General features: G+C 24.3%; 1 protein-coding gene across 1 annotated transcript; it reads left to right on the top strand.

Annotated features, from left to right (window-relative positions):
• Window positions 1-498: 498 nt before the first annotated feature.
• LOC145828886 (fibrinogen-like protein A) lies at window positions 499-14,886 on the top strand. The gene is made up of 6 exons (XM_082936632.1): window positions 499-616; window positions 12,841-12,971; window positions 13,738-13,834; window positions 13,956-14,052; window positions 14,185-14,258; window positions 14,630-14,886. The coding sequence occupies exons 1-6, from the start codon at window positions 499-501 to the stop codon at window positions 14,884-14,886; spliced, it is 774 nt and encodes a 257-aa protein (XP_082792758.1).
• Window positions 14,887-20,931: the final 6,045 nt, after the last annotated feature.

Below are 20,931 nucleotides of genomic sequence, written 5' to 3'. Positions count from 1 at the left end.
TCTTACAATGGTACTGCAGGTATATATAATTTTATAACTAAATATTTCCAAAATATTTAGGAAGCTTTAAATTTCTAGCTGAATTTCTAACAAATTACTTGCCTACTTTATACACATGATGTTTTTTAGTAAGACTCTTAAAATTGTGTTGATGAATAAAAATAAATCAAGGATTGAAGTTACAACACGAGTTAATGTAAAGATTAAAAAACAGGTAAAAACAACTAGAATTAGCAAAAAAAGTAACTAACTTAAGCGTATCGATAAAAACTGCATTTATATGAATAAGCAACAGTTGAGGCTAAACTTTTTAGCCTGCCAAGTATTATATCTAAACAACAGGTGAGACCAAAAAAAAAACTATTCTAACTCACATAATTTGCATGACCAGGTGATGGCCTGTCTGCACATAAAAACGCAGAATTTTCCACTCAAGACTCGGATAACAGTTGATCCGGATGCAGTACTCAGCACGTGCACTCAGGTGGAAATTGGTGGATGAACGGGTGTGCCTCACGTCAAAATATAAACGGGTACTACGCGTCTAACCCAGCTGACAAGGGTGCGCACTTGATGCATTGGTATTATTTCAGTAACAAACGGCAAGCGTTGAAGAGTATTAAATTAATGATAAAACCGGCTTATTGATTTTATCATAAAAACTTCAAAAAATAACTTTACAACAACGTGAATTTTTATTAAGATTAAACAAACATTTTTCCGGTTTTTTTTTTCACTAGATAACTGCCTCAAAATTTGTGTAATTTATTAAACTTTTTTTTGGTGATTATCATTTAAGGAAGCTTTTTGCTTTTTTATACATATTTAATTTTTTCTATTATCATTGTAATTTTTTTTGTCATCATAACTTAATATCAGAACAGTTTTCGATTTAAACTAATACTTTAATTAAAGTATAACAAAAGTTGTTAACAAGTCTGCCTTTGTACTATTACTTATTATTCACTACAGTAAAATATTTATCTAGTAGTTGAAGCTTTTCATTATGCTTTATCTAAATCTATACAAGATTGTTTTTTACTGTGTAAATAAAACATCAAAAACATTTACTAGTAGATAAGTAGATGTCGATTTATTTATAAACCTTATAAAACTATTTGTAGTTATATACTATACTGAAAATATAAAAATTAGATTTAGCGAACCTTATCTAACGTAATAAAAAAAAGATAGAGATTACATTTGTATTTATAGACCGTTTAGACTACAGCTTACTGGTATTAAGCAGTTTTCTCTGTTACTGAAGCGTAAAACTTTAAATTAGAAAGATAAAAAGCATCAGTGCTCAATTGGTATGACAACATTAGCATCTGGGTGACTCTAGCTATACCACACACATTGTACTTTTAAATCAAGCTATGATCGAAACTTTCAATATAATTTAAGTTTTAATATTGTTTAATACAGCATTAACAAGCTTTTAGTATAACTACAATGAATTTTTTTCTATAGTCGATGACTAGGTCCAAATTAGTCCTTTGTTTTTGTTTGTCCTACGTTTGACCACTTAATTTGACATTAATCTTTTTTATATATAGTTATGTTTTTATTAAGACGTTATATTGTTAGTGATCGTAGATAAACTTATCAGTTTTTTTCCTTAACAAAAGTAACTTATTTTAGCTGTTCATTCATTCACTTTTATATTGACATGCTAGCATTTAAAAACTGAAGCTTCTTAACTAGAACAGCTCCAACATGTCAAAACTTAAATCTTCATCTTATTTGCTATGCAAAATACAAGTTTTATAAAACTATCTTACTTTACAAGAAAACCTTAAGTTGACAGTTATGTTATGTAAAGAGTAAATTGTAGCTTTTATTTTAAGTTGTTTATAAAGTTGTTTTTATGATTCCTACCCGAGTTAAATGTAATCTTGTTTATAAATAGCTTTAGATTTAAAATAATTAAAAAAATTAAACTTTGCCTAATGTTTTGCATAATAAATCATATTTACTTGTTTTATAGCGTTTTTAGCATTGTTACTTTAAAGTTTAATATGTAATAAATAGCAATTTTTGAATAAACTACAGCAGTACTTGCTTAATTGAAATAAAGCTAATTTATCAAAATTATAAAAACATAATTATAAAAAATATATAAGTTTATTATATATTAAAAAAAACTGATATTACTGATGAAAAACAACATGTTTTTTTTTAACTTGAAACACACATTAATATTATTTAAATTAAATAATTAAACATGCTTTTTTAAAATTAAAAGCTATCAATGTTTTCTTTGTTTTAAAGTATATTTATTAATATACGACTATTTTAGAACTCGAATAAGTACATACAATTTAAAATCTTAACAGCTGGTTGCTTTGACAGGCGCCTGTAATCTAGCTAGTAGAGGCTGATAATTGGGGACAGTATTTCTAAACTTTACAGAGAATAAATTCTTCTGGTAAATATAAAAAGTTGGTTTCCAATATGTAGGTTTCTTGGTAGTGCTGGAGCTGGACCCTTTTTAATTTTTTTTTCCTGTTATCTCAATTAAACACTAATTAGAGTATGCTTGTTTTATTTTTGTAAGAATGATTATAAAACTTTGTTAAAACAATGTTTGTTGCTTATACTTTTAGTTTTTAACAATCAAAACATGGTTTTAATAATTTCTTGATCGATATAACTTCGTAATTCCTTATTAGATTGAAAAAGAACATTAAAAAACTTATCTTCAGATCGTTAAAGTAGTAATAACTAAGCTCACAGTACTTTGTTTTATTACGTTATGATTTATATTCTACCTATACTTGATTTTTTGTTGAAAATAAACCAAAATGCACAAATTTTGCATTTGCCTGATAGATGGATTAAATTAAAATAGTAAGCTATACAAATTTTATTTTATCATAGTATTGTATATAAACATTTATTTTCTAAGCTATTCAGGGTATTATTCTCATAAATAAATTTCAAATTATCAAGCACATGTTTCTACACATTGTGCTATTCAAGGTATTTTAGACTAGTTTGAAATTTATAAATAAATTCAATAAAGTTTAAACTTTTTTTTTCTCGCTTAGTGTTTTAGAACTTTATGCTTTATTGACAGCTTTCTTAATTTTTAGCTCATGTTGAACATTTTTTCTGACTTCTAAATATTAACACTAATTTTTATATTAGCTTTAAAGCATTAAAAATTATCTGATTCACAGTTAGAGTCATCATACAGATTTAGTTCACATTAGACTTTTATATGAAATAACTATTTTAATGAGAGATTCCACAACTTTTACTCCGTACAAAATACTTAACTAATTTTGGTTTTTATTAACATAAATCTGAAGGAATAAAAACATATTTTGAACTAAGTGATTTGTTTAGAAATTTCTTTATAAAAATATTCAATTAAAAAACATTTGTTGTTATTATAAACACTGGTTTGTTTAATTAACAATTTTCATGATCAATAAAAAAGGTTAAGTATGCAAGAAACCTAAGAAATAGATAAATTGAAAGATTTGTTCTTAGTTTTGTATTACATTAGAAATTATAGTGTCATTTTTTTTTAATAAATAACTAACAGACATCAGTATTTTTAATTTTTAGCTCATGTTGATCAGTTTTTTTCTTAATTTTTAAATATTGACATTAATTTTTAGGTTAATCTAAAAGCATAAAAAATTATTCGATTCACAGTTAAGTTTAATGCACAGACTTATTTTACATTAGACTTTTTTGTGACATAACTATTTTTATGTGAGATTCCAAAACATTTACCCCGTATTTTTAAAATTAAACTTAATTCTAAAATAATAAAAGTAATTTTAAACTAAGTGATTTGTTTAGAAATATCCATATTAAAATATTTAAACAAAAAACTTTGTTGTTACCAAAAACATTGGTTTGTTTAATCAGCATTTTTTATGATTAATCAGCAAAATTAAGGCTGTTATTATGCGAGGAACCTAGAAATATTTAAATTAAAAGTTATTTTTTATCATTGTTTAATTACAATATTTTTAGTTTTCAGTTACATAGGTGTAAAGTAGAAAATGTTAAATGCAAATAAGGTTCAAGATGATTCTGAACATTCAAATGCAGCTCAATACCAACAAAATAACTTTAAGAAAAAACTTTTAAAAGTAAGTTTTACAAAATTATAATAATTACCAACTAAAATAAAAGTTTATATATTATCGCTAATGATTTTTATTTTTTTTAATGTAAAGATTGCTTAGTAATAATTTACTAAACATAACAAATAACTTTTTATAAATTTTGTAAAATGGAAATTTTCATGTCCTCTTTTGACCTTTGAAAGTTTGATAAATATAAGATAAATTTGACGTTCATATTGTGTTTATGTAAGATTGTTTGCTTCTACTGTTTTACTTTTTTAGAAAACAATACTTTTGTTGTAAGTATTTTTATTTAGGAACTACGCCTGTAATCCAGCTGCTTAGAAGCTAGAAATAGTGACGTCTTTACAAAATTAAAACGTTGATAAATATCACCTTGTCTAACTTTTATAAAAAATTTGAAATTTAAACAAATGTAAAATTAGGTGATTGTCGGAACCGTTTCTTTTGAACTTAAAAATGATAATCATTTTTTTAATATACAGCATAAAAGAAATGAATATCAAATAATTTTAGAATATTTTTAGTTCATAAAAATGATTTCTAATTTTAGTTAAACTAATTTTAAATTTTAAAATGATTTATATACGTGTATCAATTTTTTTATACCTAGTTTGTAAAGTGAAGCTATATATTTACATAAAACTTTTTAAAATTTTAATTTTAATTAATTATTCGAAAATCATGTCACTTTTTGCAATCTATAATACCAATCTTACAATAATTATTTATAAACTTAAATCATTCAAACATAAAAATGAAAAAGCAAAGTATAAAGGCTAATATTTGAGCAATTATGCAAATAATTTGAAGGTTTATGCAAATAATTTGCAGTTTTAAGCGAGTAATTTTCAGGTTTATGCAAATATTTTACAAGTTTTTTAGGCTACTACTTACGAAAACAATTGTCTTACGGCTTTTGTAAACATTTACTAATTTTAATATACTGTTTTTTTTCTTCTTTAAACTTAAACCGATTTACGTTACTTTAAAGGCTTTTACAGGGATAAAAAGTTTATACGTTTTTAGACAATAATAAGAACTTATTCAAAAATTCAAAATGATTCAAAACTTACATTTACTTTTTTTCTTTGTTATGCTGCGAGAAAAATCAAGCTAAACAAAAAGTCAAATCAAACAGTTTTATACTATTGAAAAATCGTAATTTTAAACATAACATAAACTTTTTAATTAATTTTAGTTTCATTAAAATATTCAAAAATAACATAAAAACCTAGTCTTAATAAATTTTAATTTTATTACCAAAATATTCTTTATATTTCTCTTAATTATGACTACTTGCTGTATGATCAAAACCTAAAACTTGAAGTTTTTTTTTTAAATTGCTTAGGCCCAATAAAAAGCCAACTATCTCATCATGTACTTGGTATATTTCTTAGAGTAGTATTAAACTAACTAGCAGTGGCTAAAAAATAACACTACTAATAACAAATCATACAACGAAAGCAAAAAACCTGTATTTATACAGATAGTAGATAGATTAAAAAATAATCTTTAAGAAAAATAATTAAAATGATACAAGAAAACAGATTAGTTGTTATAGTTCTATCACTAGTAATATATTTCTGAATATAAATTAATATGGTATAATAAATGACACTGGTTATTTATAATCTAAATTATAAATTTTATCAATGTTAAAACTATTATATCACAATAAATCTCAACTTTACAATTATCACATCACAGTACATCTTAACGATACAACTATCAAATCACAGTACATCTCAACATCACAACTATCACATCACAGTACATCTCAACATCACAACTATCACATCACAGTACATCTGAATAATACAACTATCAAATCACAGTACATCTCAACATCACAACTATCACATCACAGTACATCTGAATAATACAACTATCACATCACAGTACATCTGAATAATACAACTATCACATCATAGTACATCTCAAAAATACAACTACCACATCACGGTAAATCTGAATAATACAACTTTAACATCACAGTACATATTAACAATACAACTATCACATCACAGTACATCTGAAACAATACAACTATTACATCAAAGTACATCTCAGCGATACAACTATCGCATCACAGTAGATGGCAACGATACAAATACGTAGATATTAACTGTTTAAAAATGCTTCTTATAGTGATAAATTATTCTTTTTGCACTAAATTTAATTTACGTAAAACTTATATTGGAGGTTGAAAATATATTTGTTAGGTTTAAAAAAATGCTATGTCTTTTTAAAATTGCGTCAAAAGTTGCAAATTTTTATTATAAAAAACCTATGATTGATGTGATTATTGTAGAGTTGAAGTCTACTGTAATGTGATAGTTGAATCGTTTGCATTCTACTGTGATGTGATAGTTGTATTGTTGCAATTAACTGTGATATGATAGTTGTATTGTTATAATCTACTTTGGTGTGATAGTTGTATTGTTGTAACATACTGTGATGTGATAGTTGTATTGTTGTAATATACTGTGATGTGATAGTTGTTTTGTTGCGGTCTACTGTGATGTGATAGTTGTATCATTGCAATCTACAAGTGATAATATAGCAATATTGTTTGTGATCTACTGTGATGTGAAAGCTGTATTGTTTTAATCTACTGTGATGTGATAGTTGTATCATTGCAGTCTACTGTGATGTGATAGTTGTATCAGTGCAAACTAATGTGATGTGATAGTTGTAGTTTTGCGGTCTACTGTAATGTAAAAAATATTTTTTAAGTTAACAACTTATTAATGATAACTTATTTATATTGGTATAACTAATTAAGGTAACAATAGGTAATTTGAAACTTAACCTAGATACTTTTAGAGTTCATGATGAAAAGCAAAATATAAGGTTTGAGTCTTACTTAATCGCGGTTTTTAAACACTTATACAGATATTTTAAAGGAATTAAAATATTTAAGGGGCTATAGGTTACAAAAGAGGGAGCCACAAGAAAATGTTTTGGAACTTAGACTAGATATTTTGGAGTTAATGAAGAAGAGCAAAATAAAAGTTTTTAAGCTTATTTATTGGTGGTTATCAGAAAATATTTTTAGAGCTGGCAAAAGTTTTTTTTATCCCTTTAAAGGGGGCCTTTTGAATAAATTTGGAAAACCCTGGTCTATATGGCACATATAACTGTCATTGATTATTAATTATTGGATTAATGTAGAAGTAAAGCTTGAGATTATGCTTTGTATAAATACTAACTTGCTTGCTTTTGTTTAGCTCAGCGTTTTCACAGGCATCTGTATTCAAGCTACTTGAAATAGGGAACAGCTATACTAAACAAAATATTGGGTAAAGTACTTGTTCACTGGAACTAGGCATAACAACTTGCTAAATTCAACACTGACTATTTACTTTAACTTGCGTAGTAAAATAATATTTAAATTAAGTTTTATAAAAGTAATGATGGTAATAAAACTCTCAAATATGAAACTTATTTTTATTACTAACACAGTTTCACTGCTTAATAGTAGATCTTTGGATGCAATTATGAACGACTATCAAAATCACTTAATTCTTATATAGATACGTTGCACTGTGTATACAGTATGAGACTTTTGTATAACATATTAGTCTGTTATAACCATTAAAATTCTTAGTTTTGAACCTGGTAAAAAATAGTAATAACAACCTTGTTCTTAGCGGTTTAAATAATATATTAAGGTTCTAATTTTATATCCATCTCAAGAATGTTTTGTAGGTCAACAAGTATGCTCCAGTTTAAAAACGACATTAACATAAATATAAATTACAGTATAGTACCATCGTAATTTTTTTCTAATAAACTTATATTTAAATTTTGAAGAAAAACGTTCTACTGGATACTTGTAATTTAAAAAGTCACTTAATCAAAGTTGAAAAACATAAACTTATATTTCTTAAAACTAAATAATTAACTTGTTTATACTAATTATCAGCTGGTTACTTTTGCAGAAGCCTGTAATCTAATTTTTAGAGGCTCTAATGTGAAATTTTGATTGCCTAACAATTAAAAAACTATCTCTTTTCGCTTTTTTATTTTTATAAAGTATTTAAATTGAATATTAAATAAAGTATATATGATAAAGATTATTTTTTGTGATAAAACAAAATAAATTTCTATAGTAAATAGTTTTATTTTTTGACAAACAACGTTTCATACCATACTAAAAACGTAATAATAAAAAAAACGATTAATTAAAGTATTTTTTATTAAAACAAAATAATCTTAAGCTGAGTATTAATTATTAAAAAATTTAAAAATAAAATAAGTAAACTTGAGTACACAAGTTTGTATATTAAAAATAAATAGTTAAAAAATTTTTAACTTGCCTAGAATATAAATTAAATGCATGTAAATTATGTTTTTTTTTTTTTAGTTTTCAATGTTCATGATTTTGACGAATAACATTGTTATGTTGTTTATTTACAATAAGAATTTTTAGAACATGTATTTGGAATTATTTAATTGAAAAAACTCTTTTATTTACGATTTGAATAATTTTTAAAGATCTATATTAATCTTTGAAAATTGTAGAAAATTTTATATTCTAACTTATTAATAAGTAATGTTAGAATAGGCTATCATTGTACATTTAAATAGAAATTACATTAAAATTTTACTGTAAAAAACTTGACACTTGTAACATATTAAACTAAAATGATAAGGTAAATGGACAAACCTCACTTTTAAAATATAATGACAAATTTCTGGTATTAGCACTTAATTAATTTAGTTTGTCAGTTAAAGAACGGTAATTATTATTATCAAATATATTCGTATGTATTTAATCAATAATGCTTGTTCGTAAAACAAATTTAAATCTAAGCTTTAAATAAATCAAACAGCTGGGTTCTTTGGCAGGCGCCTGTAATCTAGCTGCTTGGAAGCTGGTGATGGTGACGACTTTACTAAATTAAAACGCTGATATATTTCAGCGTGTCTACAGAAACATGTATCCTTAGTTCCTCTAAGGTTTACGCTTTGTACGCTCTTGGTAATTGTTGAATCCATTCCTTTTAATCACAAAAGAAAAACTTTTGATAAATTAATATTTAATGAGCTGTTTTTATTAACTAAGGTTTTTGTTATAGTCTTTTTCTGCATAAGAAATTACAACTTGAATAAACATACTTGTTTTTAAATAAAACTTATGCATGCGAGCTTTTTTAGTAGAAGAGTAACTCAAAATGCTATTAATTTTGATGATTTCTTTATGAAGGTCATAGCTCATTTACGTTTTTGAACTAAATTATAGATAATAGTCGCCTGACGTTTGAACCCGGTTGACTTAGTTTAGTATACATTATATGGAAATACTAAGCAATTAGAGTAATATGTTTGTGTAAATATAAAAAATATTTTTTGTAAGTTATTAAACTTAAGGTTCACTTGTTTAACTTACCTAAAAAAAACTTGTAAAAATCTTATTAAATACACTTATTTTAATGTATTTAGTGAGTTTTTATAACTTCTAATGAGCAATCATTATTTATTATCAATAAACAAAATGAATAATAAGTACTATAGGTTTGTCTTATAACTTTTAAATCACTTATCAAACCACTTAGTTTTAAAATGAGATAGTTTACAGTGTGAATTGAAGAGGACAAAAATAGTTAATTTAAACAAACGTTTTTTAAATAAACAGTTTAGTCATTTAAACAAATGTTTTTTTTAGTTAAAGTAGCTTTATAGTCGACTAAGTTTTCTTTTACCGTTTTCGTAGTTTTATTACACAACTTACAAAAAAATTGAAAATATTAATATATAATGTGTAACTTAGTAACTATAAAACTTCAATATTGCGAGATAAAAACACAAGTCGTAGAAGTCAAACATAAAGGATAAATTAATGTAATAAACTTTAGTAGAAATTACGACTGTTAAAAACCTTAAAATGATTAGCATATTAACGTAACTAAACATAAGTAACTATAAAAAAAATACTTTTTGTTATAAAAAAGTATTTATTGTGATATAAATAGTAAACTAAAATTTTAATTTTTTGTCCTACTCAAGAATACATTGTTGGTCTAAAAATGAATACTTAAAAAAAAATAAGCAACTAACAAAAATGTAAACTGCAATAAAATAGTTAGTATAAACAATAATTTACTTTTTTATATATAATTTTTTTGTTTTTTTTTATTTGAAGCATTTATGGTGTCTGCGATCTAATTGTTTATAAACTTTAAATGGTTAATTATATCATTTAATTGAAAACAAACAATGGATAAAATATTATTGGCGCACCGTTATTAATTTACCTTCTTCTAATAGTATCTATCGTACCCGTTTTGTTTTAGATTTTCTATTGAAAACTGTAATGTATATAAGTTTAAAGAAAATCAAATGTTGTTAATATAAAGTAAATTATTATAACTGTCATGACTAAGTAACATTTGTAAAAACTTCAGTATAGAATTTGATCATTATTTAAAATACATGTTATGGTAACATTTTGTTTCCAACATCTCAAAAAACATAATTAATTTCAAAATATGATTAAATAAAATACTTTACCACGTTATATATTTTAGCTCTAAATGTAAACTTTTATTAGTGTACAAATTTTCAGTAAAATTTTACTAGTAATGGATTTTTCCTTAAAAATAAGTTTAATGTTTTATTTAAAACTTTGTAAGTATATCTAAACTATTGTTAAAAATTTACTCTTAGATGTTCAAACTAGCCTGTTCAATCTTGTTTTAGATGTTTTTTGAAATACTCTACAACCATAAAAAATAACATTTTAGTTTTTAATAAACGAATACTAAAATTAATGCTTTTGAAAAAGAATATATACTAAGATAAATAAATTCCTCCAGCTGGGCGCTTTGGCAGGCGCCTGTAATCTAGCTACTTAGAGGCTGGAAATGGTAACGACCTTACTAAATTAAAACGATGATAAATATCATCGTGTTAATAATCATGAAGAAATTTGCTGATGAAACGATTTGTAAAAGGAAATTGTCGAATCCATTTCTTTTTAACTAAAAACAATCATCATCTCTATTAATATAGCATTATAAAAGTAAGTATTAAATCTCACTCGAAACTTAGGACGACTAAAACACGTTATTAGTTAATTATTTGATTTTTTTTTTAAGCATTTATATATTTAAGTATAATGGGTTTTGGAGTAACTTTTTAGACTTGAAATTATGGGTAAAAATAGAAATTTTTAAAGCTTTAAATGTTCTTAGAGTACTGATACAATTTAACAAAAAACTATAAACTATAAAGTTTCTGAATTTCAATACTACAATCGATGCGAAGAAAACAATTAAACAATAAAAAAAAAATTTGAAAACAAAAGTTTGTTTAACTTTATAGACTGTTAATTATTTTTTGATTTGAAAAATTTATTTATTAAAGTATACAAAAACAAAGACAACTTTTACTCATGTATAACTATAAGTTGATAACTGTTAATAACTTACTTAGTACTAAAAAATTTTTTTTTGCTTATATATTAAAGTTGTATAATGCTAATGTTAATAACATAGAGGTAATAATATGTCAAAATACATTTAATGCATTGTTATGATATAATTGTAATGAATGATAAAATTGTAATTATTAGCACGATTTCGTTAAGAGCAAAATTTGTTTAATACTTATTCTACAAACTAGTTACAATATGAGAAAAACATAGTTAAAAAAATATAATTCAGAAAAACAACTGTTGTCTGTTGACAAAGACAATAACAAATTTTAGGTTAAAATACGCATTTCCGATAAAACCATTGAACCGCGTTTAATTACTAAAAAAATCATCAGTTTTATAATTGTACTACGTTAAACTTTAATAAAAGTTTTTGTTATAAGAAATAACTCTGAGTTTGTTTTGTAAAACTAAAACAATTCAATAAAATTTTACTTTTTCAACCAAGTTTACATATGTTAAAGGCTTTAATTGTTTTATTAATGTTGTGTACTTTAAGCAACTGTTCTAATCTTATACGTTTTACTTTTATTGTTTCACAATTATTTTGCATGAAAAGCAACTTTACAGATAATTAAAAAACTTAAACATGTTTTTATTAATACTTACTTTTTATATTTAGTAGGTAGTTTTGCTCCCTTTTTAATTTACAAAAAAACTACTGAATAAAAAATAAACAGAAAAATCAAAAAAATTCAATTATGATATAAATTAAGAAAAAAAAGGTTATTATATAAATTACTAAGTAAATTGCTTTTAATATCCAACATATATTCCTAATTAAATACAAAGTGAAGTTAGGCTTGAAAAAATTATTTGACATTGTCCTGTCGTTAAACATTTTAACTTTTTCAGTGTTGATTGTTGTTGGTGTTTTCTTTGGAACTGGAACATTTTCATTCACTGCAGATGTAAAACAGGTATTTTTTGTTAAAGCTTGTTATAAACAATACGTATTTTATTAAGCTGCATATTTTTCAGTAGTTACAGAAAAATTTTGATGAAAAAGATGTGGAAATTACAAAGATAGAAATTGAATTAAAAAACAAAAGTAAAGAACTATATCAGTCAAAAAGTGAAATATTTATGCAAAGTATTAAATTAACTAATAAAAGTAAAGAACTTGAACAATTAAAAGAATAAATATATGAGAAACGCAGTGAAATAAAAACGCGTAGAAAAAAAATTGAAGAATTTCAAAACACAGTGTTAGGTAAAAAATTTAAATTTAATTAAAACAATTTTTAGATTTTAAAAAAATATAAGTTTCCCTAATTTATTCAGATAAATCTCGAAACTGCCAAGAAATCAAATATTTCATGCCGAGTTCTGAAAGTGGAATTTACGAAATCCAAGTTGAAGGTGAAAAAATACAAGTACGTTGCGAGATGAATGGCAATGAAATTGGATGGATGGTGAGTTTATACTAATATTTAACAGACATTTTTCTTAAATTTACATCATAAAACAAAGTATCTATAAACAGATTAGTTTATACTAGTTTTTCAAAGATATTTTTATTGCATATTTACAAAATAAACCAATGTATCTATAAAAATATGAGTACACACTAATATTTCACACATATTTTTATCGCATATTTATAATATGAACAAATTTACCTACAACAAAGTAAGTTTATACTAGTATTTCATACAAATTTTTATCCTATATTTACAATATGGACCAATGTATCTATTAAGAAATGAATGTAGATCAGGGTTTCCAAAAATGGTTTACATTTTTTTTTAAGTTTTTGGGGCCATAAGTTGCGAACGGGTAAAAGGGACATGATTAGTAAATGGACTACAAGGCAATAGTTTTAAATATACTCTAGATATTCTAGAGTTCAAGATGAAGAGCAAAAAAAAAGGTGTTAAGTGTATTTATAGGTAGTTTTTAAATTTACATCAAATGTTACGGGAAAATATAAAACTCAAACTAGATAAAAATTTTAAAAAATTAGGCCATTTTAGAAAAGTATGTGGCAATGAGCTGCAAAAGAGGACATAATACTATCATATAAAACTTACACTAGATATTTTATCATCGGTTATGAAGAGCAAAAAATGGTCTTAACGTAGTTTTTGAGAAATCTTACAGAAATGGGCCATTACTTTTTCAAGTTTTTCAAAATGGACCTTATGAAAAAAGGAAACCCTAGTATAGATATTTTTTCAGGTCGTTCACAACAGGTTTGATGGTAGCGTTAGCTTCACAAATAACTGGCAATTCTACCAAGAAGGTTTTGGTAGCTTAAAAGGGGAATTTTGGTTTGGTGAGTTAACTACTTTTTCAACTAATCAACTTGTTAACCTATAAAAATATACTTCTATCACAGAATGCTACACTTAATAAAGTTTTAGTGTTTTTCTACTTTAGTTTATTCTACTTTACAGGCCTTGAAAACTTGCACAAAATAACAAGCTATGGAAGTTATGATTTAAAAGTTGTAATGAGCGACTTCGATGGTTTAACAAAGTTCGCCGAATATAGGTTATTATTTTTACATTGTTATTGTTAACAAACGTAGTAATGCTCATAAAGAGAATTATTTAATGTTGCAAAATACAAGTTAAAAGTTAAGTTTTGGTATATTGTTTTAATGTTTTATAAAATATTTTTTAGGGAGTTTTACATAGGTAGCCTAACAGAAAACTATAAGCTTTCTTTCCAGCAAGATTCCTATTATGGTACCGCAGGTTAATAACTTTTTATTATTCAATAAGTCTAAAATTTTAGGGATGCTTGAAAGTACTATCATAATTTCTAGCACTACTAGTGGCAAACTACTTTACTATATTATATACTCTTGTTTATTTGTTGCTTATTCATTCATGTTTTTGTAAGACTCTAAAATTATGGTTATATTTAAAAATAGACTAAGGATTAAAGTTATATCACGAGTTTAAGTGATGATTTAAAACAATTAAAATAAGCAAAAATAAGCGTATCGATAAAAACTGCATTTATATGAATAAGCTACAAATTTGGCTAAACTTTTTAGCCTGATAAGTATACTATAGGTAAAAAACATAAAAGTTATTCTAACTCACATAATTCGCATGACCAGGTGATGGCCTGTCCGCACATAACAACGCAGAATTTTCCACTCAAGACTCGGATAACAGTGGATCCGGATGCAGTACTCAGCACGTGCACTCAGGTGGAAATTGGTGGATGAACGGGTGTGCCTCACGTCAAAATATAAACGGGTACTACGCGTCTAATGCAGCAGACAGGGGTGCGCACTTGATGCATTGGTATTATTTCAGTAACAAGCGGCAAGCATTGAAAACTATGAAATTAATGATAAAACCGCCTTATTGATTTTATCATAAAATCTTTGAAAAACAATTTTATACGAACTTGATTTTTTATTTTATTTATAAGGAAATATTGTTTTTTTTTTTCTACTTGATAACTTAAAAGATGTGTTAATAGTTTAAACTTTTTTTTGGTGATGATCATTCACCGAAGCTTTTTGTTTTTTTAAACATATTTACTTTCTTTCTCTTATCATTGAATATTTTTTTTGCTAACGTAACTTAAATATAAAAACAGTTTTTGTTTAAAAAAAATACTCAATGTAACTTTAACAAACCTTGTTAGCAACATTTTAGTTTTAATATTGTCTCTTATTATTTATTACAGTAAAAACTTATGCTATTAGTTTCAGCTTTCTATTATGCTTGCTATAAATTTATGCATGACTTTTATTATTATGTAAAATAACGAGGGTGAACTTGTTTTTTATTGTTTTTCTTTTTTAAATTAAAACTAATTATTTTCAATTTCTTTTATGCTAACTTTGAATATATTTATATCTTAAAGAACGTTCTTTTACTTTGCTTTTCACAAAACTGTCCATCGAATTGGGGTTCAAGAAATTAGTGAAAAGTACTATTTAGATGTTTGATATAAAAATGGTTATTACATAATTTAACTTTATAAATTTTAAAAGGTTAGATAAAACTTTACTTCTACACTAGGATCGAGTAATTTACAACCGCCAAAGTTTGTAAAAAGTTTGTTGAAATTGACTGGAGGTAAGTAAAACTGCGGCTTGCAAGCATGTAAATTTTGGAGTTTTAGTTTGGAATTTTTAAAACTTAAAGTAGATACATTAGATATATGGGTGAAAAGAATAAAAATAGTTTACGGGAGTTTTGAAATTTACAGTAGATGTTATGAGATTTTAACTGAAGAGCAATAAAACTTATCCTAGACATCTTAATAAAAGAACTTTTAAAAAACTAGGTTATTAGTTGAGTAAGTTTAAGTTTTGTGTGTTTGGTTAAATAAACTAATAAGGTACGGCCAAAGATTAAATGTTTTAACTTCCAAGCTCGGCGACTAACACATTTGCATCCGTAATGTAAAATTTAAAACTGTATAAAACGATTGTAAAAATAGAAATATTTAATAATACTTTTTAAAAATGTCAGTTAATATGCTTCAACAAAATAGTATGTACAAATATGGTACATAAATTAACGTCTAATAAAAGTTTTGAAAATTTTCAAGTTGTGTTTCAACCAAAATACTTACATTGTTTACTCACAAACATGTATTAAATTAATGTATTTACACTTAATAGCTGAAAAAGATAAAACAAAATTCCAATAGTCAAAAAACTAAAGTTAAATTTTTGATTAAACACTCTAATTTATCAAACTAAACAGTTGGCTGATTTTACAGGTGCCTGTGTAACCGCTGTATTAAAGTATTTATATTTTAAGTTAACTTAACTAACTTTTTTAACTAAATTTTCATGATTTTGTTCTTTAGGTCTTAAAAGTGTAGTTATATATTTGTTTTCGAAAAGTTTTTTTTTTGTAATGTTTATACTAACAATTTAACTGAATATAGCAATTAAAGTATATTTAAATTTGAATAATTATCAATATTAGTTTTATTCTTGCTTACTTATGACAAACATTACTACCTGCATCAATTTTTAATAACTACAAAGTAATTTATCTATTCGAAAAACAGAAACAAAATCGTAAACGTTGTTTGTACTAATACTTTTGACAGATGCTTTCGTAGTTTATCTTAAATATGAAATAAATTTATTAGTTTGTAGGTATAAAATGAAGTGTTGCTTAGTATTTAAAAAACTTTATCAGTTGCGATTAACGTTAGTAAATATATTTTAAACAAAGGTATTTCTACTTCCTTTAAAAAAAATAAATATAATAAAATAATGTTTTTATCTTATTTTTCTATTATATAAATTGTTTAAAAATTTAACAACAGTGCTATGTTTAACAATTGTAGTGTATATTTTTATAGAACGATTTAAGAAAAGCGCTTCAAAAAATTCGTCTACAGATCTGGTGTATTTAAAAAGCCTTTTGGTTAACAAATCATACAACAAATAAAAGTTGTTTTATTTTGTGTTGATAAGTAACTAAATAAAACATAAGTGAAACTTAAAATAAATAATCTTAAAATAAAAATCTCAGTGTATAACTGAACAAAATTATTGAAAAGCGATTCAAAATATTTTAAGAATTATGTTTGTTACTTATCAATTAAACAGTTTTAATATTATAATACCAACAAGTTTATAAATACTTAAAATAGTAAAGTAATGTATTTTAAACTATGTTTATTTCTTAAAATAAGTACTAAAAGTTAGCTAATACATCAGCTGGGCGCTATGGCAGGCGCCTGTAATCTAGCTACTTAGAGGCTTGAAATGAGGAACAGTATTACTGAAATAAAACGCTGATAGACTTCATCGTGCATATCTATAAAATAATTAAATATTTACCATAGGTTTAAAAGTGGTAATTGCTGGACCCTTTTCTTTTTAAAATTACAAGAAGTACATGGAGAGCTAAAAATCAACTAATTAATTCAAAAGTATAGACTATCAAATACTTTTAAAAATGATCAATATCATTTAAAGGTGGTTAAGTATCCTATTTCTGTAAAAACTTCTTTTTTTAATGTATTTTAATAACTAGTATTATTAAGTTAGTTGTTTTGATATTTTTATATTCAATATCAGTTTTTAAACACTAACTATGAACGAAATCGCATAAATAACACTATAAAATAAATTGTTTGTTTATAATTTATTCATTTAAATTGTTAAAAGTCTTCTTTAAATTTTAAAAAGGATATATCATTAAAGCATTTACCTATTTATGTACTGACTTAAGTATTACTATATGAAAAAAACTATAGTAATTAGCTTAAACAGTTACAGTATCAAAGTAAAAGCATTTCAAGCAATTATGTTTTACATGCTACATTACAATATTTTTCCTAAATTTTTTATACTAAAACATTATAATTGATTATTTTAAGGAAACGGTATATTTTGTTTAATGATTATGTGAGATTCTACAAGTTTTTAGCTTCAAGTTACACAAACAATATAGTTTAGTTTTTCTATTACCACTAGTACTTAATATTAACTATAATTAGTTTATTTCTAACATAAACATTTATATCTATGTATAAAGTTATGTCAGATTCAGCATCAAATAGGTTTTTGTTTGTAAATTCCATTAAAAATTTTTGTAAAATGTTATCAATTTAATTTAAACATTTATTTTTATAAGCAACAGCTAAAAACTTTATAAGTAAATATTAATCCCTAACTATTGAATACCTATTATTACTCAGATACTTACTTAATATGCATACTTGAGATTTTTAAATATATATAGTTTGTTGAATTTCACGTGTAAATAAAATGAAACTAAAAATAAAAATTAAGTTAAATATCAACCATACTTCGTAAATTCACGAAAAATGCATACAACCAGATTTTCATTTTACTTTAACTAACTAAACATTTGAACTTATTTTTTAGTTTATAAACGATATGTATTTACAAGATTAGATTGTATGTTACGAATAAAAAATCTAAAAAGATTAATTATTTATACTCATTTTAATTACTAAAATTAAACATTAGCGTTTTTTATATAAACTTTATTAGAACAACTAAACTCGAACTAAGCTTAATCCTTACTTAGTAATATGTTATGTTTTAAAAACAATGCTTCTAAAACATTATCCTTTTAACTTTAATGGTCATAACTTACTTATTGCCTAAATGTGATAATGAATTTATTTTCAATGTTTTTAATTTTAAAAAGTCCCCTCGTGCTAAAGTGACGCTCGATCAATAGAGTCGTCGTGCAAAAGTGTCTCCTCATGCTAAAGTGACGCCGTACAAAAGTGTCTTTGAGAAAAAGTGACACCCATCAATACATTTACCGGCTGAATTCTCAACCACTGTTTAAAAGAAGTTATTATATGTATAGAATAGACTACCTTTAATTGAAGAAAAACTTCAAAAAAAAAATATTAAATTAATAAAAATAAAGCTCTGTTTAGCTTTATACAATAATATTTTTAATTCATATTTTTGCTTTGTATTTTATAAACTCGAATTAAGAGACGTAAATTTTCTCTTTGTTTTATTACAACATCAGAATTTAAGTTGCTCAATTTATAACTAAGAGTTTAACATCTGCGCATTTGTAAATTTGTATAATACTTTAGAATATAAACCTTTAATTTTAATAGATATAATTTTAGTTAGCCTAATTCAAAAGTGTTTTTTAAATTAAGTTTTAATAGATCTCAAATTTAATTCTAATATAAATAACAATAATTTAAACCATTAATAATGTTAACAAAGTTAAGACAAACAATTGTTTTAAAGTACGTAATTCCGATTAAATCACTGAATTGCTTTTTTTGCTATTAAATCATCAGCTGTAGACTTATACTTTGTTGTAGTTTAAAAAATAGTTCTAGCAAGTCACACTGAGTTTGTTTAGTTAGTGAAATGAAGTTGATACTGAGCTGACGTTTAATTATATATATATTAGCTAAGGAATTAATACATTTAGTTTTAATTAAAGTTTATTACTAAACTTTATTTTATGTTAATCATCTTACATATATTATTTAATTATTATTTTTTATTTTTTATTTTTTTAAGTTATCATTCTACAAAATTATTGTTTACTTTTACTATTTTAGTTATTCTTTTAAAGCTTAACCCGGTAAAGCAACAGTAACTCAGTTAGAAACAAAACTTATACTTCGTTTAACTTTTTTATTTTAGAAGTTTAAATAAAGCTTTGACTGAAAACTAAGTTAGGCTTTTTTTTGTTTTTTTTTTTACAACCATAGTCGTAGAATTTTCTGAATTAGATAATGTTTGAAAAAGTATTTCATTTTATAACTAAAACTGTCTTGTGCTCATATTAAAATTTTGTACTAACACGACAAATTTTGTCGTCTATTTGATTACAAACATTTTTTTTGTAATAAATTTAAAATTTTGAACTATATGTATGTTTTTAACCAATCAATTGAAAATAAACATTAAATTATATATGATACATGTAAATACCAACCTAAAATAATATTATACATTAAAAAAAATTACATTTAATTTTAGTTAAGTCGTCCTAAAAATTTAATAAAAAGCAAGAGCTTCGAAAAAAAATCTAAAGTTCAATTTCAATATAACTACAGCTTGGTTAAAACTACTAAAACTAAAGTTTGTCTATTAACAAATATAAAACGAATAAAAGAATTAAAATACGCAATTTCGATTAAATCACTGAATTGCGCTTGTGACTATGAAATCATCAGTTATATATTTATACTTGTTTCAACTTTAAAAAATATTTTTCTTGTAGTAAGTAGTACTGATTTTTCTTTTTCTTTTTTGTGAGTATGTAGTAAGTATTTTATTTTAATTTAAGCTAGTTTCTTATTTTTTATTTTTTTACTAAGCTTATATACCTTTTTGCTTTATTTTGTATATTTATGTTTTGTTTTTAAGTCATCATTGTTGAAGTTATATACTTACTTTTATTTCTTCAGTTACTGTTAAAGAGAACGCAGTAATTTCTAAAAACATTACAGTTTAGCATCCTTCCTTTATATAAAATTCAAAATGCTATTTCATTTTTTACAATTTTAAAAAAATCGTAAAATTTGTGCTTTTTTATTTGTATAAACACGTTAAAGCGTTAAGCTCTAATAAACATTAGGTCAATCAATTGTTTACCTTAAAGATGTTTGTAACTTTTCTTAGTTTTTCAAATTTACTTAAACGAAGTTTGAATGTTTTGTTATTTTGGTCTTATGTGATAAGTTGAATACTAATAAAATCTATTTTAAAATCTGAAAGTGGAAGGCGCTTATGATTGGTCAAAACTTGAAATTTGTTTCTAATACGTTTAAGATCATATTTTTTTTTGTACTTTATTATTTTATGTATAATGGGTTTAGGAGTAACTTTTTACATTTGAAAGTTTTGGTTATAGCCAGATACGGTTAAGGGTTTAAATGTTATTAATGTACTGATATATTCATACCTAA

This window comes from Thalia democratica, chromosome 2 (genome assembly GCF_965202585.1).
Source record: "Thalia democratica chromosome 2, ktThaDemo2.hap1.1, whole genome shotgun sequence".
NCBI classification, from domain to species: Eukaryota; Metazoa; Chordata; class Thaliacea; order Salpida; family Salpidae; genus Thalia; species Thalia democratica.
Note: the sequence above shows the minus strand (reverse complement) of the source record. Positions and strands in the feature narration are given on the sequence as shown.

Coding starts and splice junctions, on each gene's coding strand:
- LOC145828886 (XM_082936632.1), top strand. CDS start 499: ATGAACGGGTGTGCCTCACGTCAAAATATAAACGGGTACTACGCGTCT. Junction 12,972..13,737: donor GCAATGAAATTGGATGGATG/GTGAGTTTATAC, acceptor ATATTTTTTCAG/GTCGTTCACAACAGGTTTGA. Junction 14,053..14,184: donor ACAAAGTTCGCCGAATATAG/GTTATTATTTTT, acceptor AATATTTTTTAG/GGAGTTTTACATAGGTAGCC.